Source organism: Canis lupus, chromosome X, assembly GCF_048164855.1.
Source record: "Canis lupus baileyi chromosome X, mCanLup2.hap1, whole genome shotgun sequence".
Classification (NCBI taxonomy): Eukaryota; Metazoa; Chordata; class Mammalia; order Carnivora; family Canidae; genus Canis; species Canis lupus.
The window spans coordinates 107,448,595-107,465,440 of NC_132876.1; the positions used below are offsets into that span (position 1 = coordinate 107,448,595).

At 37.5% G+C, this 16,846-nt stretch overlaps 2 protein-coding genes across 4 annotated transcripts in view; both read right to left on the reverse strand.

Moving 5' to 3' along the window:
* Nucleotides 1-16,846, reverse strand: part of MBTPS2 (membrane bound transcription factor peptidase, site 2) — a 50,791-nt gene that overhangs the window by 19,765 nt on the left and 14,180 nt on the right. For all 3 annotated transcript variants that reach the window (XR_012026380.1, XM_072816341.1, XM_072816342.1), the window contains 3 exons: nucleotides 15,630-15,757; nucleotides 6,796-6,914; nucleotides 5,682-5,862 (listed from right to left, as the gene is read on the reverse strand). Coding sequence is in view for 2 of the 3 variants with exons in the window: in XM_072816341.1 (XP_072672442.1) it covers nucleotides 5,682-5,862; nucleotides 6,796-6,914; nucleotides 15,630-15,757 (428 nt within the window). In the remaining variant the exon portion in view is untranslated. The remainder of the gene's footprint in view (nucleotides 1-5,681; nucleotides 5,863-6,795; nucleotides 6,915-15,629; nucleotides 15,758-16,846) is intronic.
* On the reverse strand, nucleotides 9,771-13,761 carry YY2 (YY2 transcription factor). The gene has a single exon (XM_072816343.1). The coding sequence runs from the start codon at nucleotides 12,916-12,918 to the stop codon at nucleotides 11,437-11,439; it is 1,482 nt and encodes a 493-aa protein (XP_072672444.1). The 5' UTR covers nucleotides 12,919-13,761; the 3' UTR covers nucleotides 9,771-11,436.

Here is a 16,846-nt window from a genome sequence, read left to right on the forward strand (position 1 = left end):
AAGCCAACTAGACAGCAAATAAATGAAGTGGATAGAGTTTGGCAAAAATAGGAAGTGGTGGGACTGTGATAAATTAGAAAATATATACCCAGCTTTACAGGGTTAGCAGCCAGGCTACTATACTTGGGGCCCTGATTACATAGATCATCCATTTTATTCCAAAAAACCCCCTGAAATCTGAACTTTCATGTGAAACCTCTTGAATTTTAGATATTGGCATCTAATTAATATTTTAAAAAATACCACACAAGCCAAACCAAACACATCTGCTGAGGTTGGATTTGGCCTCTGGGCTACCACCTATTTGCAACCTCTACGTTATGCCTTTTTCCTATGGTGATTACTCTAACCAAAACATAAATCCATGGCTGTGGCCATCCTGACAAGTTTAAAACCTCCCAACAAACAGAATTTTCCAATAAAGAGTTAAATATTTTGTTGCAACTTGAGAAGTAAATTTGTTATTTCTCTATAAGTTAAAAAAAGTTGTAGGTTTAAAGATTTTTATTTTAGAATCTTTTCTACTGGGTCACATTTAAGGAAAAGTTGCTATACCAATTTCTGTAACTCAATTCTTAAAACTCTAATATGGGGATGCCACAGACAATTTTCACATTAGTGTACATACTTTTATTAAACATGAGAATCCAATCCAATTCTACTTTAGAACAAGCACTCTTTAGAACTAGAGGCCCTGGAGGCATTCATAGGTAGAATTTAACACTGGAAGATTAGAATTGTCCCTTAAATCTCCTCAGTCTGGGAGACAATTAGATAATTCAAGAACAGATGAGTTTCATAATTCTACGATAGGGACAACCTGCATATTCTAAATGTGCCCTAAGAAAGGCCCCAAGATAGTTGTACAAATAGTCTAGCCTCCAAAGGATAGTCTAGATCAGAGGTTGATTTTATTATATTAAAAATATATTTTTAAAGTAATCTCTACACCTAAGATAAAGAGTTGCATGCTCCAGGGCGCTTGGGTGGCTCAGCCAGTTAAGCATCTGCCTTCGCCTTGGGTCATGGTCCCAGGGTCCTCGGATGGAGCCCCATGTTGGGCTCCCCACTCAGTGGGGAGTCTGCTTTTCCCTCTGCCCCTGCTTGTGCTCTCTCCCTTGCTCTCTGCCACATAAATAAAATCTTAGAAAAAAAAAAGTCACATGCTCTACCAACTGAGCCAGCCAGGTGCCCCACCAGAGGTTAATTTTAGAATAAGGCTGGAAAGAAGAGAGTTTTTCAATCTATAACTCATAGTTCCCTCTAGTTTCTATATTACTAAAATGAACTGAACAACTTTCTTACTCTAGCTTATTAAATATATAAATGTAGTTAAAGCTCCAACACAGGGAAGCAAGCCAAGTTATTTATTCTTAGTTCTATGGTAAAATTTATATCAGCCTCACCTAGTAACCAGTAGTTAACAAATTACAAACACACAGACACACACACACACACACACACACATACACACTTCCTCTTCAATTTAGGATACCAAAAAAACCCTCTGAATCATAACTTGATGTTCACAACGGAAAAAGATACTTTTCTCCAAACACTAGAGATTTAGGCATGAAAACAATCTGGGTACTCAAGATATATGGAAAGGATTCCTGAAAATTTCCTTTTATTATCTTAAACTAGGTGGGGAAGGGTCTTTTCTCACTTGAATTAAAGGTATGTAGGACAGGACAATATTCCCACTGTCAGGCAGTTACAGGGATATACCCTTGCCTCCTTTGAACAGGAATATAGGCTGTTCAAGGGGGATGTCTGAGTCTGAGCTCAAAGCTTCATTTTAGGGAGCAGTTGCTTTTATTTTTTTATTTTTAATTTTTTTAGCAGTTGCTTTTAGTTTTCAATCTCATGCTCCTGAAAATGTAGTTCAAATGCTGGACTTGTTGAGTACACTCTTTCTTACTCAAGACAATGCTTTCAAGAAAGAAAGAAGAAATTTAGCTTTATGCATATATGAAATAAAGAGTTTCCCTCAAACTACAGAAAGAGGATGCAAGCTACTTGTTAGGAAAATAGTCCCAAATGAAGAGCCAGACTAGTTCTCTGTAACTTTCAGTTCCACTCAAATCACAAAGTGGCATATGGACACCCAGCAACCTTAAATATAGAGGCTTGAATATGAATGGGGGAAAAGGTTTTGTTTTCTGTTCTGACCCAGAATGAGATCAGAGATCTATTCTAGGAGCAAAGGGCTCGAAGTCCTCACCCAGAATTCTTTTTGGGGCTTCCTGAAAAGGCCATTCAATCTGCAAGGAGTGTATGGGACAAGCCTAAGGAGCCTTGCTGTACCAAGGACAGAGGTGGAATTTAACCAAACTTAGCTTTGTTGGTGACATTCACAGTTTAGCAGGTTAAGGTTTAAAAATAAAAAAAGGAAAGGTTTAACAGAAGAAAAAGGTCTAAACAATTTCATAAGGTAGATTAACCACATTTTTCTAATTTGACAGAAATATGTTAATATTTTAAGAACATAGAGTCTACTTAACTATACCTTAAAAAATTTAATAATATACCCACAAGAGGTAAGCAGCTAGAAATGATTGGATAAGACAGCTTATTTACACTTTCAGGATCAGATCTTTCCAAGGTGGCTTTATTATTTTGCAGTGGTGTAAATTCCTAGAATTTTAATTATGTATACTAAATTCTACTCCAAAATGAACACAAATCACTTTTGGATTATTGGCCACTTTGTATTACCATAGTTAGCTATATCTTCCCCCCCCCCATTTATAATGAAAGATAAAAAAAAATGTGCCTAGATACATGTAAAATGCTAATAATTCACAGCTTTCTTAAAAATGTCCACAGCCCCAGTGGTCAAGTCTGCCATTAAAATTAATCTGGTATTTATTTTAAGTTAAATTTATAGTCTTTAAGATTCATATAAGGTAGCTAAATATATGCACTCTATTTTAAATAAAGGTACAGGTTTATCAGACACAGTCATCATGTAAAATCAACAGGTATCCTAATACAGTCACTCCTAAGGAGATGAAATAGATATTGAAGAATTATTTTGGGACTCTTTTTTTATTAGTGTGGAAAGATTAATATCTGCTTTACATTTTTACATAAATACCTCCAAAGATCCAGCATATGACCCATAATGGTGAAATACTCAAAAAGTTAGTAAGGAAAGAGTTTCATAGTTTTTCAGGAAAATTTTCATTTCCATTCTGTATGACAGGAAAAGGACAAAACCTTGAGTATTTGAAATGCAGATATCCTAAATAAAACAATTCTACTAGAAAGAACTTTGATTACTGTGTCAATTTGGCTTTTGTAATTCAACAGAGATTATACCAAATTTAGAGAAACTAGAGGAAAATGATACAGGACTTAAGAAGTGTGAAATACTGGATTATTTTTCTCAGAAAAGAATGCATTATAGGTCATACACCAACCTTCTGTCATCTGAAATGTTTGAGAAGATGGTAAGTGGTTCTTGAGAACAGGAAAAATTTATAAATATTTCAACCTTAAAGAGTCAGGTTAGCCCACTGAACAATGTTAACATTACCACAGGACATAACACTGTGTGCGTCCTGACATGATGCAATAGGAAGTAATGAGAACTAGGAAGTATTTTCACCCCCTCAAAAAATGGATCCTGAATTTAAGCAAGACTCTAAACCTAATGACCATTTATAGGAAATATGGGGGGATAGCTGAACATATTAACGACATCATAAGGATAACACAGAGCCAGACAAAACCAGAATATGGGCAATTTGACAAAACAAATGACTGTTTCTTAAATGATAACCACCCTCCACCCCAAACGGGAAATTGTTTCACGTTCAAAGATACTTAGAAGATATACCATTCAACCTAAATCAAGTATGAAAAAAGCAATTAGGGGGACGCCTGGGTGGCTCAGCGGTTGGGCACCTGCCTTCAGCTCAGGTCATGATCCTGGGATCCAGGATCGAGTCCCACATCAGGCTCCCTGTGAGGAGCCTGCTTCTCCCTCTATGTCTCTGCCTCTCTCTCAGTGTGTGTCTCTCATGAATAAATAAATAAATCTTAAAAAAATAAAAAATAAATAAAAAGAAAGCAATTAGGGAAAAGTGAATACCAATTAGATATTAGGAATTGGTGTTAATTTTGTTAGGTGGGAATAACAGTACTATGGTCATTTTTTAAAAAGAGTTTATTCATTTATTCATGAGAGACACAGAGAAAGAATGAGAGAGGCAGAGACACAGGCAGAGGGAGAAGCAGGCTCCTTGCGGGGAGCCTGACGCGGGACTTGATCCGGGGTCTCCAGGATCTCGCCCTAGGCCGAAAGCAGGTGCTAAACCCGCTGAGCCACTCAGGGATCCCTATGGTCATGTTTAAAAAGTCATCATATAAGATGCCTGGGTGACTCAGTCGGTTGAGTGTCCGCCTTCGGCTCAGGTCATGATCCTGGAGTCCCAGGATCAAGCCCCACATCAGGCTCCCTACTCAGTGGGAGTTTGCTTCTCCCTCTGCCCTTCCCCACCCTCATATGCACTCTCTCTCAAATGAATAAATCAAATCTTAAAAAATAAAAAGTCATCATATATTAAAGACATGTTAAAAGTCATGGATGAAACGATATGATGCCTGGGATGTACTTTAAAATACTCCCCTCAAAAAAAAAATTAAAATACTCCTCTCAAAAGTGGGCTGATTAGATTAAAAAGCTGGCAAAATGTTGATAATTGCTGAAGCTGGAAGGAGGATGCATGAGGTTTCATTTATACTACTTTCTTTTATTTTGTTCTAAAGTTTTATTTATTTAAGTAATCTCTAGACCAACATCAAGAGTTGCATGCTTCTTGGACTGAGCCAGCCAGGGACCCTCTTGACTTTTATGTATGTTTGGAAACTTTTTACAATAATAAAAGTTCTTAAAAATGCATTATACATGGAAGATTAAATTTGAAAAAAATTTAAAAATCAGTTTTTACTACTCTGCCATTTTTGTACACAGTATTTTTGTGAAGTTATTCTTGATTATTTACCATATTTCCAAACCCCAAGTAAATGTGGACAAGCATCCAGGACACTTGTTGACTTAAAGATATAGTCTGTGAATAGAACTTGTGTTTTTCAACACTGACAATAACCTGGGTGCTGTGATTTTGTATAAAGAATTCAGAGGCTGATTTTTCAGAGCTGAAATAAATTTGGCAGCTTCTGAGTGTAGTAAACTTGCTTCACCTTGTCACTTGCTACACAAAACAAAAGATCTGACTTCAGAGTGTATTTTCGGATGTCAAAATTACTTCCTCTGGATGCCTGACACATAAAGTAACTCTACCTCAAATAGCTTTGGATATGACACCACCCATACGGCATGGGGGTATTTAATTACTGGAATTTAGTTAATTGGTTATGGTTGAGCTTGAAAGCTGACTTAACACAAGTTCTTCTAAATGCAGAAAGAATTAGACACTAGAGTCCTGAAAGTCAAATATAATATTGTGAAAGTAGTTAGAAATTCAACAATATATAAAAATTAGTACTCAACTTACCAAGAAGAATGTTTACTAGTTTGGGCCTATTATTACTTAACTGATTTGTTTTAAAGAAATTAGAACATAATAAAATCTATAGATGTGGTCTGAGGATTGGTGAATGGCAAGTACTGCTGCTTGAAGCATTATATTATACTGAAGAAATATACACACCTCTAACTGGGAAGCTTAACTGCTGTAAAGTTGATGCACTAATACAGTAACCAATTTGGGGCTCATAGGCGATGGTATCTAGACATTCATTCCAATCTTGTACATTAGTAACAGGACAATCCTGTAGATGGGTGACAAGGTCTCCCACAAAAAGGCCTCTGGGTCCAATGGCAGGTGAGTCCTTGGGAAGAGGGTACAACCAAATCAGATAACGTATGAAGACAAGCTATGATTAATCTGACCAAATAATAAAGACATTGAGTTAATTATGTAGAATATTTTGACTAATGCAGAAAATAATCCAGCTCTGAATCCAAGATGTATAGTCCTAGAATGTTAACAAGATAAAACCTAACAGTTACTTTTCCTACTTCTTCAAGATTCTGAAGTTTTCATAATTGAAAAAAAACTCACTTGCCAACTATGAAGATTAATATGATAAAGTTTTTCCCACTGCTAATTAAAATTTTTTATGAAAGTAGTCATCAGAATGCTTTCATTATCTTGTATACCCTCGGTGGATAAAATTATAAGACAAGTCCTTATCTAAACAGAGTCCCAAATATGCAGACAATACCGTCAGCACAGTGAGTATGTGAGCCAGTTGCTCACAAAAGTAATTTTCTTCTTCTGAAAATCTGAAAAAACATGATGCCATTGTAGTAATTCTTGTCTAAGGGAGTGAAATAAAGAGTTGAAGACAGTAACTTAAACCCCTAAGAAATGTTCTGGCTGGCTAGCCTCAGTTTCAATCTTCTTACTTAGGAGTAAGGATATCTGACACAAAAGCACAGTTATAAAAATAAACAGTAAAGGTAAATGATGCATTTTATCAACAAAGTACAGGCAGAAAATCTTCATACTATCTTTGTAACTCAGAACAGAAGCAATTTTAAGTATTTTTAAAAATCCAGTATGTTTCAAAAAACTTTTTGTTCGACTTAAAAGGATTAATTTCTTCAAAAGAAACAGATCATTAAAAAAATAAAAAAATAATAATAAAAAGAAACCGAACATTCTATATGTGAAAAGTTGAATATAAGTTCCTAACATAAAATGCTGTTACATCACAAAATCTGGTAGATGAATGCCTCACGTAATCCTCATTATTTACCTCAGCAACTTCAGTGATGAGCACCCCGACTCCAGTGTAGTAAAATGGCAAGAGAATTACAGGGAGGAGAACAAGAGCTAAAATGCCAAGGAGTGCAAGGACAAAATTATGCCATATACCTGAAAAGAGAGGAAAAAAAAGAAATAAGCTCAACTGGGGCAGGAATGATCTAGGTATCTGGACTTATAACACCTGGGCATTCGGATAAGTTAGTAAAGTAACCAGAAGAAGCTGTGAAGCATATAGATCTACTTATTAGTACAGAGGAAAGATGTTCAGTTAGAGGCCTCTTCCATTTCAGATACTGAAATGTAAAATGAGCATGTTAATACCACATTAAGACCATAAATCATACACTAATATGATTTAACACTAATGGAATCTATGTTACAACATCTATATATGTGAAACATAGAATTAATATTTTCTACTTGCTTTATCCTCATTTCAGAAAATGTATACACTATTAATTGAAGCATATTTGTGATCTTTGAAAAAAATTTCAACGCTATTCAAATAAAAGTTAAGATGAAATAAAAAACATTCTTGCTGAGCTGCGTTATGGAAATCCAAATGGTCCTTGGAAAAAGAGAGTGTTTTAGGAATTAAACTATTATGGAGAGTGATATTGATGTACCAAACAGAGTATCTTGCACCATGTCACAGACTACAACCATCTCTATCAAATATACAGAGATTTTTTTTCTTCTTCCTCTTTTTTTTTTTTTTTTTTAAATACAGAGATAGTTGTGAACTCAGTGGTGTGCTGGAGGCTGGTCCTACAACCTTGCCACAGCTGTGTACATCTCTTCCTAATTCCTCCTTCAGGGACTCCCCTCAGAGAGGCAACCAAGGAATGGCCCCTATACCCCACACATTCCAAACATCTCCAAGAGGGTAAACGCATCAGTGCTTGAGAACCAATGTTTTATAACGACAACCAATGTTTTTTTTTAATTTATTTTTTATTGGTGTTCAATTTACTAACATACAGAATAACCCCCAGTGCCCGTCACCCATTCACTCCCACCCCCCGCCCTCCTCCCCTTCCACCACCCCTAGTTCGTTTCCCAGAGTTAGCAGTCTTTACGTTCTGTCTCCCTTTCTGATATTTCCCACACATTTCTTCCCCCTTCCCTTATATTCCCTTTCACTATTATTTATATTCCCCAAATGAATGAGAACATATAATGTTTGTCCTTCTCCGACTGGCTTACTTCACTCAGCATGATACCCTCCAGTTCCATCCACGTTGAGACAACCAATGTTTTATAACGACAGAAACGTAACCTAAAGACATCTCCCAGACTCACAGGAAGCTGAGTATGGCCATATGACTGCTTTGGCTAGCAGGATATGAGTGGAGGTAATAGGGATATCATTGTCTTCATTGCTGGAATGTAGCTATGATGGAGATAAACCTGAGTCCATGACATAGAAGCTGCATGTTAGGAACAGCAGAGCTAACAAGACAGAGTTTGGGTCCCCCAAATAATACAATTATCAGTGCTGAACTACTTACATTTGGAATGTTTTATGAGAGTTTAAGTCATTGCTGTTTTTAGCTATTATGGTAGTCAGATATCTAAATAAGACGTGTTTCATGTACCTTATTCACACTGTTAAGACATTCTTCCTTTTTTTTTTTGAGTGTTGTAACTTGTTTAATTCTGGAAATATCCAGAGCAAGTCTAGTCCAGGACACAATGGGTAAACAATCTATTCTATATAGAGAAATCTTTTAAATATACCAGTGGAAAAATAAATAAATAAATAAATATACCAGTGGTATCAAACTCTTTATTGGAAACTATATTTTGCTTTTCCATGTATGTACTTTGGATTTTTCTCTCATTTGAATATTCATATCTATCCAATTTCTTATATCCACGACTTTATTTTCTTATATCCATTACTTTACTAATTTATCAGAATGCCCAGTTCTTATAACGATTAGAGTAATCCACTTTAAAAAACATATTGACTTATTTATAGGGTTCCCTACTAATGATCACTTAGCCTGTTTTAACTTTTTCATACAATGCTGACAACTTTGCTCACATCATATATATCTAGTTAAGTCTGCATCTGTGAGGGTATGGAAAGTTACATACAAACCGAATTGTTGGGTCAAAAAAACGTGCATTAAAATTGACCTCCAGGGGTGCCTGGGTGGCTCAGTCAGTTGAGTGCCTGCCTTTGGCTCAGGTCCATCCCTGGGACAGGGCCCCAGTCAGGCCCCCTGCTCAGCGGGGAGCCTGCTTCTCCCTTTCTTCCCTGCTCGTGCTCTCTTGCTCTCAAATAAAATCTTAAAAAAAATTAATCTCCAATGAGTCTGCATTAATTTGTTTTCATAATTGGCATAGGTTTCCTTACCCTGTAAATAACACTGGATACTATAACATTAGATTTTGCCATCTGCTAGGTTAAAGGTAAGATCTGTTGAGATTTAAGTACAAGCTTGTACATTTTTCATGTCTATTTTTTTAAAGATTTATTTATTCATGAGAGACACACAGAGAGAGAGAGAGGCAGAGAGGCAGAGCGAGAAGCAGGCTCCATGCAGGGAGCCCGACGTGGGACTCGATCCCAGGTCTCCAGGATCAGGCCCTGGGCTGAAGGCAGGGCTAAACCGCTGAGCACCCGGGCTGTCCCATTTTTCATGTTTATTAAAAGACTATTTGTATTTGTTGTTTGAGAACTATTTCTATCCATTGCCTGTTTACATTTTTTTTACTAATTTGCATATATTATTTTTGAATGTATATATTAATTTGGTCCTTTGTAAGAGGTATTACAATTTTTTTCCAGTTTGTTTTTTGGCTTGGTTTTACCTATGCAGACACCTTACATTTTGGTGTGGTCAAATTGTTCCTTTGCATTAAGCCTTTTCCAGTTCAAGATTATAGAAGGCACTCATCTGGTGTTTTCTTATATTGCTTCCATAGCTTGATTTAAAAAACAAAATTAAAACAAAAACTTTCTTTTCTTTTTTTTTTTTTTTAAAACAAAAACTTTCTTTTGCCTACTGGAATTTACTCTAGTAAAACTAATTTAGTGGTAGAGTATAACCCTCCCCAACCCAAATTGCTAGTCTCAGTACAATTTCACAAAATAATCCATCCCCAATGTTGATTAGATTTACCACTGTTGCCATGTGTTAAATTCAACTTTTCCCCCAGCTCCTCAGGATGGCAGTCCATGGGAGACTGCCATGAGGAGAATTGCACTCTCACCATTTCTCCCTTATTAGGATAATCCCACCACACAACCATAGCAAAGACTCTATTGTTTTCTCATTCAGAGTCAGAAGGGTAATAGAGCAGCACTGCTTTCTGGACTCTGTACAGCTTCTTGTCTCGTTAGGGACGCAGCTGGCACAATATTACCCCTCTAGATTCCATATTTGCCCTTGATGGCAAAGTGGCAATAGAACATACACAGTTCCTTTATTTAAAAAAAAATCTCTTGTCCGTTAATGATTTATTTATAAGTATACCAAAGGAATCTTTGTTATAACTTTTACTTTTTCTAAAGCAGGATTTTTTGTTGTTGTTGTTGTTGTTTGTTTTTAACAGTGGCACTACTGGCATTTTAGGCCACTTAATTCTCTGTTGTGGGGAACTATATTGTGCAAATAGGTTGTTCAGCAGCGTCCCTAGCCTCTACCTACCAGAAGCCAGTAGCAACTTCCTCATTGTCTCTATTTTCTAGCTATGATATTTATATAGGCAAGCTTTTTCCTTCTTCAGAAGAAGTATTTTATTTTTGCTTTTTCTATTACACAAGATATACATATCAAGTATTTTTGAAAAAAGTCAAGATACACAATATATTCTACAACTGAGCACCACTCTCTAACTGAATATTCAAAGAAATTATACTAAACAACAGCACCTGACAGTACTTTTGGGAAATAAAATGACTAAAACAGATTTAAATTGTCTTATACTATTAAATCACATCTAATATTCAATACTATGGAAATCAATGCAGTTAAAAGGTAGTTAGGAAAAAATGTGTTAACATCAAAGAATACAACCAAAATTAATATAGCCAACAAAATCTATATAACTTTATAAGCAGGAAAATACTTTGTGCACATATATAGCTGTTCATTCTTTTAAAGAAAATCTATCAAAAAAATTAAAGAAAATCCATCACAAGCAAAATTACCAACCTTTAGAAAAAACATAGAATTACTAAACATATTCCTAAAAGTATAATTATGAACATTTGGAAAATATAGAACTTTAAAAATTTGTAAGCAATACATGAAACTTCGTATTTTAAAAAAATGTGAAAAGAAGTCCCATTTTTAGAACAGTTGTATAAGAACTGTCTTTTGATGTGAGATTCATAAATTATCCTCCTGTTGGGACCAAACTTTATAAAAACACCATGTATTTCAAGTAGCATTACAGAACAAGATTTAATATCTTAATGTTATCTTATATAAATGAATACTTTTTTTTTTTACTTTTTACTTTCCTTTTTACTACTCTTATCAAAACATGACCCTTAGATGTATAGGTATCATTAAAAAAATTATTTCCTAGAAGCAATACACAAGAGAGGTGTATTTATTTCCAATCGCATTCCTATTAGACACTTCCCAAGTTTGAGAAGGGTCTTCTCTTCTTACTGGCTGTTTTTGTTCTTTGCATGTGTTAAGATATGAGACTTCAGGTTAGTTGACTGAGCGAACTTCTTATTGCAGGCATCAAAGGGGCAAATGTAGGGCCTGTCTCCGGTATGGATTCGCACATGTGTACGCAAATTGAAATCGAGGGAAAAGCATTTTCCGCAGCCTTCAAATGTGCACTGAAAGGGCTTCTCTCCAGTATGCACCAGTTGATGTCGTTTTAGTTTCGAGCTCTCGACAAAAGCTTTGCCACATTCTGCACATACGTGGACTCTAGGACCGTGGGTGTGCAGATGTTTCCGCATGGCAGAATTATCTTTGAACATCTTCACACAGCCTTTATGAGGGCAAGCTATTGTTCTTAGAGCAGCTTCTTTGGGTTTTGGCTTCATTCTAGTAAATTCTGCCAGTTGTTTAGGATCTGAGAGATCAATACCAGGTATTCCTTCGGGAGGAAGCTTCTTTCCGGTCATGTACTCTGAATAATCAGGAGCAGAGTCCTCAATCTGTCCGGTCTCGTGGTCTCTTTTCTCGCTTGGGGACCACAGGGTAACGGAGAACTCGCCCTCCAGGGTTTTGATCTGCACCTGCTTCTGCTCCCATTTCTTGCAGTCCATCTTGGAGCTGCTACTTCCAGCCTGGTCCTCACTGGCGGTGTGATTTTTCTTACTGCTGGCCTTCCTGTGTTGGCCGCCGCGCTTTTTGCTGCGGCTGTAGGTTGATGATGATGCGGAAGCTGACAAGCCAGCCAGGGTCTGCTGGAAGCCGTCGTCTTCATCAACCGGGAAGACCATCTGGTCCTCGAAATTGTTGGTGGCCTGCAGGTTTTCTGACTCGTAGTAGCCCACCACTTCCTCCTGTGTCTGCACCATGATTAGTTCCTGGTCGTGGTCCCCTTGGTTCGGGTTGTTGGTAACAAGCGGCTGCAGTGCAATCAGAGGCGGATGGTGGTGGCCACCGTGGACCCAACTGCCGCTGATAATCTCGTACTCGGTGATGGTTTCCATCGCCATCGCCTCCACAGGGATGCTCTCCAGAGGAATGCTCTCCACAGGGATGCTCTCCACAGGGATGCTCTCCACAGGAATGCTCTCCACAGGGATGCTCTCCACAGGAATGCTCTCCACAGGGATGCTCTCCACAGGGATGGTCTCCACAGGGATGGTCTCCACAGGAATGCTCTCCAAGGGGACAGCGTCCATGGGGACGGCCTCCAAGGGGACGGCGTCTAACGGGATGCCGTCCAACGGGATGCCGTCCAACGGGATGCCGTCCAAGGTGACGCCGTCCAAGGAGATGCCGTCTAAGGGGATGCCATCCAAGGGGACGCCCGCCATGGGGACGCCGTCCAAGGGGACGCCCGCCATGGGGACAATCGCCCCTGGGGCAGTCTCCACATGGATCTGGTGCAGCTCCACAAGATCTGTAAGGATCTCCAAATTTTCTGTGGGGATGTAGAGAGCGTCGTTTGAGGCCATGGCTGAGAGCTCCACAGAGGCTTTGGCTCCTCGGCAGCTGGTGGGCGGCTGGCAGGCTGCAGAAAAGGCTGAGCAAGGCGAGCGCTCCAGCGGAAACCGCGAGCACCACAGACCGGTCTGCACAGTTCAGCAGCAAGACGCGGAAAGGCGGAGGACGCAGCGTAGCCGGAGGACGCCGAGGACGCCGAGGACGCCGAGGGCACGGAAGGTGCGGGTGCTTCTGGGAGCGCCTGGCGCATGCGCTTCTCAGTGCCTCACCAAGTACGTGCTTACGTTCACATCCACGTACTCGTGGATGCTGCAGCCTTCGTGCACACGTCACCCGCTCCTCCTCGCTCCGAACACCACGGTATTGTTTTTTGAATATTAATTCGGTGGTCACGTTCTTCACAGAATTTTTCTATATTTCCATTGATGTTCTCGTTTCCCGTGTTCCACCAAGGGAACCAAGGTGGAACAAGGTATAGAACTCTGGAAACACGGCTTACTCCTAGTATTTTTGCTTCCTTCTTCCCTCGTACTGTACGGACCCACATTTAGAGACCATTTAATAGTATCCGTGATAAATTGGTAATGGGATTGCTTGCCTCGTCCTCTAACAAGAATGCTTGTTAGTGTTATGCCACTAGGAAGTGTCCAGCTATTTTTACTTCTACTAAGGAGATATATATATATATATATTTTAGCCATTAATGGATGTTGAATTTTGTTAAATACCCAGTCGGGTAACTGCTGAGGTGAGGATTTCTTCCCCTAATGGTAAATGATGTTTACCACTTTCAAACAGATTTCTTATTGCTGAACCATCTTTGCATTAATTAAATATATCATACTTAGAGTTTTTGGTACTTTATAAGATGTTGTATCAGTGTTAAATTAGCTTAATAATTAAAAAAAAATTTCCTTCTCCATGCGATCTATAAAGTTTATGCTAAAGTGGAATTAAAAAAAAAAAAAAAAAAAAAAAAAAAAACCTGGGCAGCCTGGGTGGCTCAGCGGTTTAGCGCCGCCTTCAGCCCAGAGCGTGATCCTGGAGTCCTGGAATCGAGTCCCGCGTCGGGCTCCCTGCATGGAGCCTGCTTCTCCCTCTGCCTGTGTCTCTGCCTCTCTCTCTCTGTCTCTCTTTCCCTCTCTCTCTATCTCTCATGAATAAATAAAATCCTAAAAAAAATAAATAAAAAAACCTTTTCCTTCAAGATTGGGAAGAATTATACCTATGAAACTTTCAGAGGCATTCTTCCTCAGCTTTCTTCATTTCTCCCATTGTAAATTAGCCTATTGAGATTTTTAAAAAATCTTCTCTGGAGTTTAGGCCATTTATATTTTTAAATAATTTTTTTTAATTTTTTATTTTTTTATGAGAGTCATACAGAGAGAGAGAGATAGGCAGAGACATAGGCAGAGGGAGAAGCAGGCTCCATGCACTGGGAGCCCGATGTGGGATTTGATCCTGGGTCTCGAGGATCGCGCTCTGGGCCAAAGGCAGGCGCCAAACCGCTGCGCCACCCAGGGATCCCATATATTTTTAAATAATTATCTAAGTTTTTGAAAAATGTTTGCAGAGATGAACAAAACACTTTTATAATTGTTTTGATTTTCTCTGTATCAGGTGTTATTCCCCAATCTGACTGCAAATTGTCTGTAGTTGCTTTTTGCCATGTGTAAAAAAAAGCCTCTTAAGACCTTTTTCCTACTTTTTTACCTACATCTTTATTATATCATTTGTTAACTATTTTATAGTTTTCTCACTTCAGTTGAATGCTTAACTGACTTATTTTCATTTATTTCATAACTGCAGTAAATTTTCCTTTTAGCAAAACTTTACAACTTATTTCATTATCATTTTTATTTTTTTTATTAAGATTTTATTTACTCAGGAGAGACACAGAGAGAGAGGCAGAGACACAGGCAGAGGGAGAAGCAGGTTCCATGCAGGAAGCCCGACATGGGACTTGATCCCGGGTCTCCAGGATCAGGCCCTGGGCTAAAAGTGGCGCTAAACCGCTGAGCCACCTGGGCTGCCTCTCATTATCATTTTTAAATATACCACAATTAGGTTTTGATTTAAATTGGTCAATTTTTATGTTTCACGGTCATTGAAAAGACATTGTCATGATATAGAGTTTGACATATTTATTGAATTTTCCTTTACTACTTAAGAGTTTTGATCATCTGACTTTTCATACTTATTTGCCATGTATTGAGAAATGAGATCAGCTTCCTTTATTATATTTTTGTTTTTTCCTTGCACTTTTCCCATTTTTGTTTTGATGGTTTGTTACTTGATGTAGTGAGTTTACAATGATTACACTGTCATTGTGGATTACATTCCTTATGATTATTAAGTGACCCCTTATATCTAAGTAATTTAATGTAGTCATATTTTCTGTTCACATTTACATGGTATGTCCTGTTCATTTTACTTTCAGTCTTTTAAAAATTGTTGTTTTTGAAGAAACTGGAATGTAAATTATTTTGCTTTATTACTTTTTAAAAAAAACACTTAAGTTATCTCTACACCCAACATGACTCTGAGCTCAAGAGGCACATGCTTCCTCAGACTGAGCCAGCCCAAAGCCCCTTGCTTTATTACTTTTAACTGAGAATCTTATAAACTGAATTTATCAACTAAAAGATGAGACATTTTCATTTGTGATGTGACTACTTTCCATAACAATATGCACATGAATAAAGAAATTTAAGTCTGTTACCTGCACAGAATATCCTTAGCTGCTGGACTGGTGATATAAGTTGCAAATGAGTGGTGAACAGATCAACAAATGCTCCAGGATAAATAATGAAGAGAAAAATCCCAAAGCCATTAAATCGAACTTGTTCCCTAAGAAATCACAAAAGAAAAAGGAATTAACAACTAGTATTGCATTTTTCAAATTAATAATGTATTTAATCTTAAAACTTCCTACTGTAATTTAAATTCTTGCTTAACAGGTGTCTCTGGACAGTCAAGAAAAATAAACTCATATATGGTAGTTATCTCTCCATAATTTTACAGTAGTGTACAGGTTTGGTTATCTGTGAAATTGCATAAAACAAGGGCATTCTGAAATAGGCTTAAAACTTCAAAACTTTTAGAAACCAATACGCTGAGCAATAACTTGAAATTAGTCATATATAAAGAAATGGTTAATATTTCCATGAAAAGGTAAATGAAAGAATTTTGTGGTTTACTCTGAATTATTTTCAGAGGACACAATGGAAAATATAATTCAAGTAAAGTATCTAAATATTTATACTTGTCTTAGCTATTAATAAATAAAAGTGGAGTTTTATCTAAGTATATTCCTATTGAATTAATGTTAAAATAAATATACTTAGATATGCATAATGCTCAGATTGTCCTTAAGAAAACTATTTTTTATCAATTCATTCTCTAAAACTTGAATTACACCTAACAGCCTCATAAGACCAAACAACCATACTAAAAAAGCCATCCCCCCAATATATCGTACTATCATTTAGTAATGAGTATATAATATACTGCAAAACTCACTTTCACTTGGCAGTTGGATTTTATAAAAGATTACACTGTTTCATGAATATACATTGAAGTAATAAACTGTTAATAACACTGATTTTATATGCAGAACCCTAAAAGCTGCAATGCCAAAAATATGGAAGCAAAAGTGAGAGATAAAAAGAAAAAGAGGCTGCCCACTTAAACCACTATATGTCACACTTGTGTAACAGTGTATGCTCTGTCAAGATGAGGGTTTACTGGTAGTCAACAGACTCTTGTTCATAAGCAACTGGAAAGTAGTAAGAAGTGATTACATCTTCTTCTATGAAACCTTTCATATGGTACATATACCCAGAGGATAAAACACATTTCCATCAGTATGTGTGTTCATCACTGCAATAATTATCAGTGGGAGTGAAGGGGAAATTGTGCTCTCCTATCACAACTTTA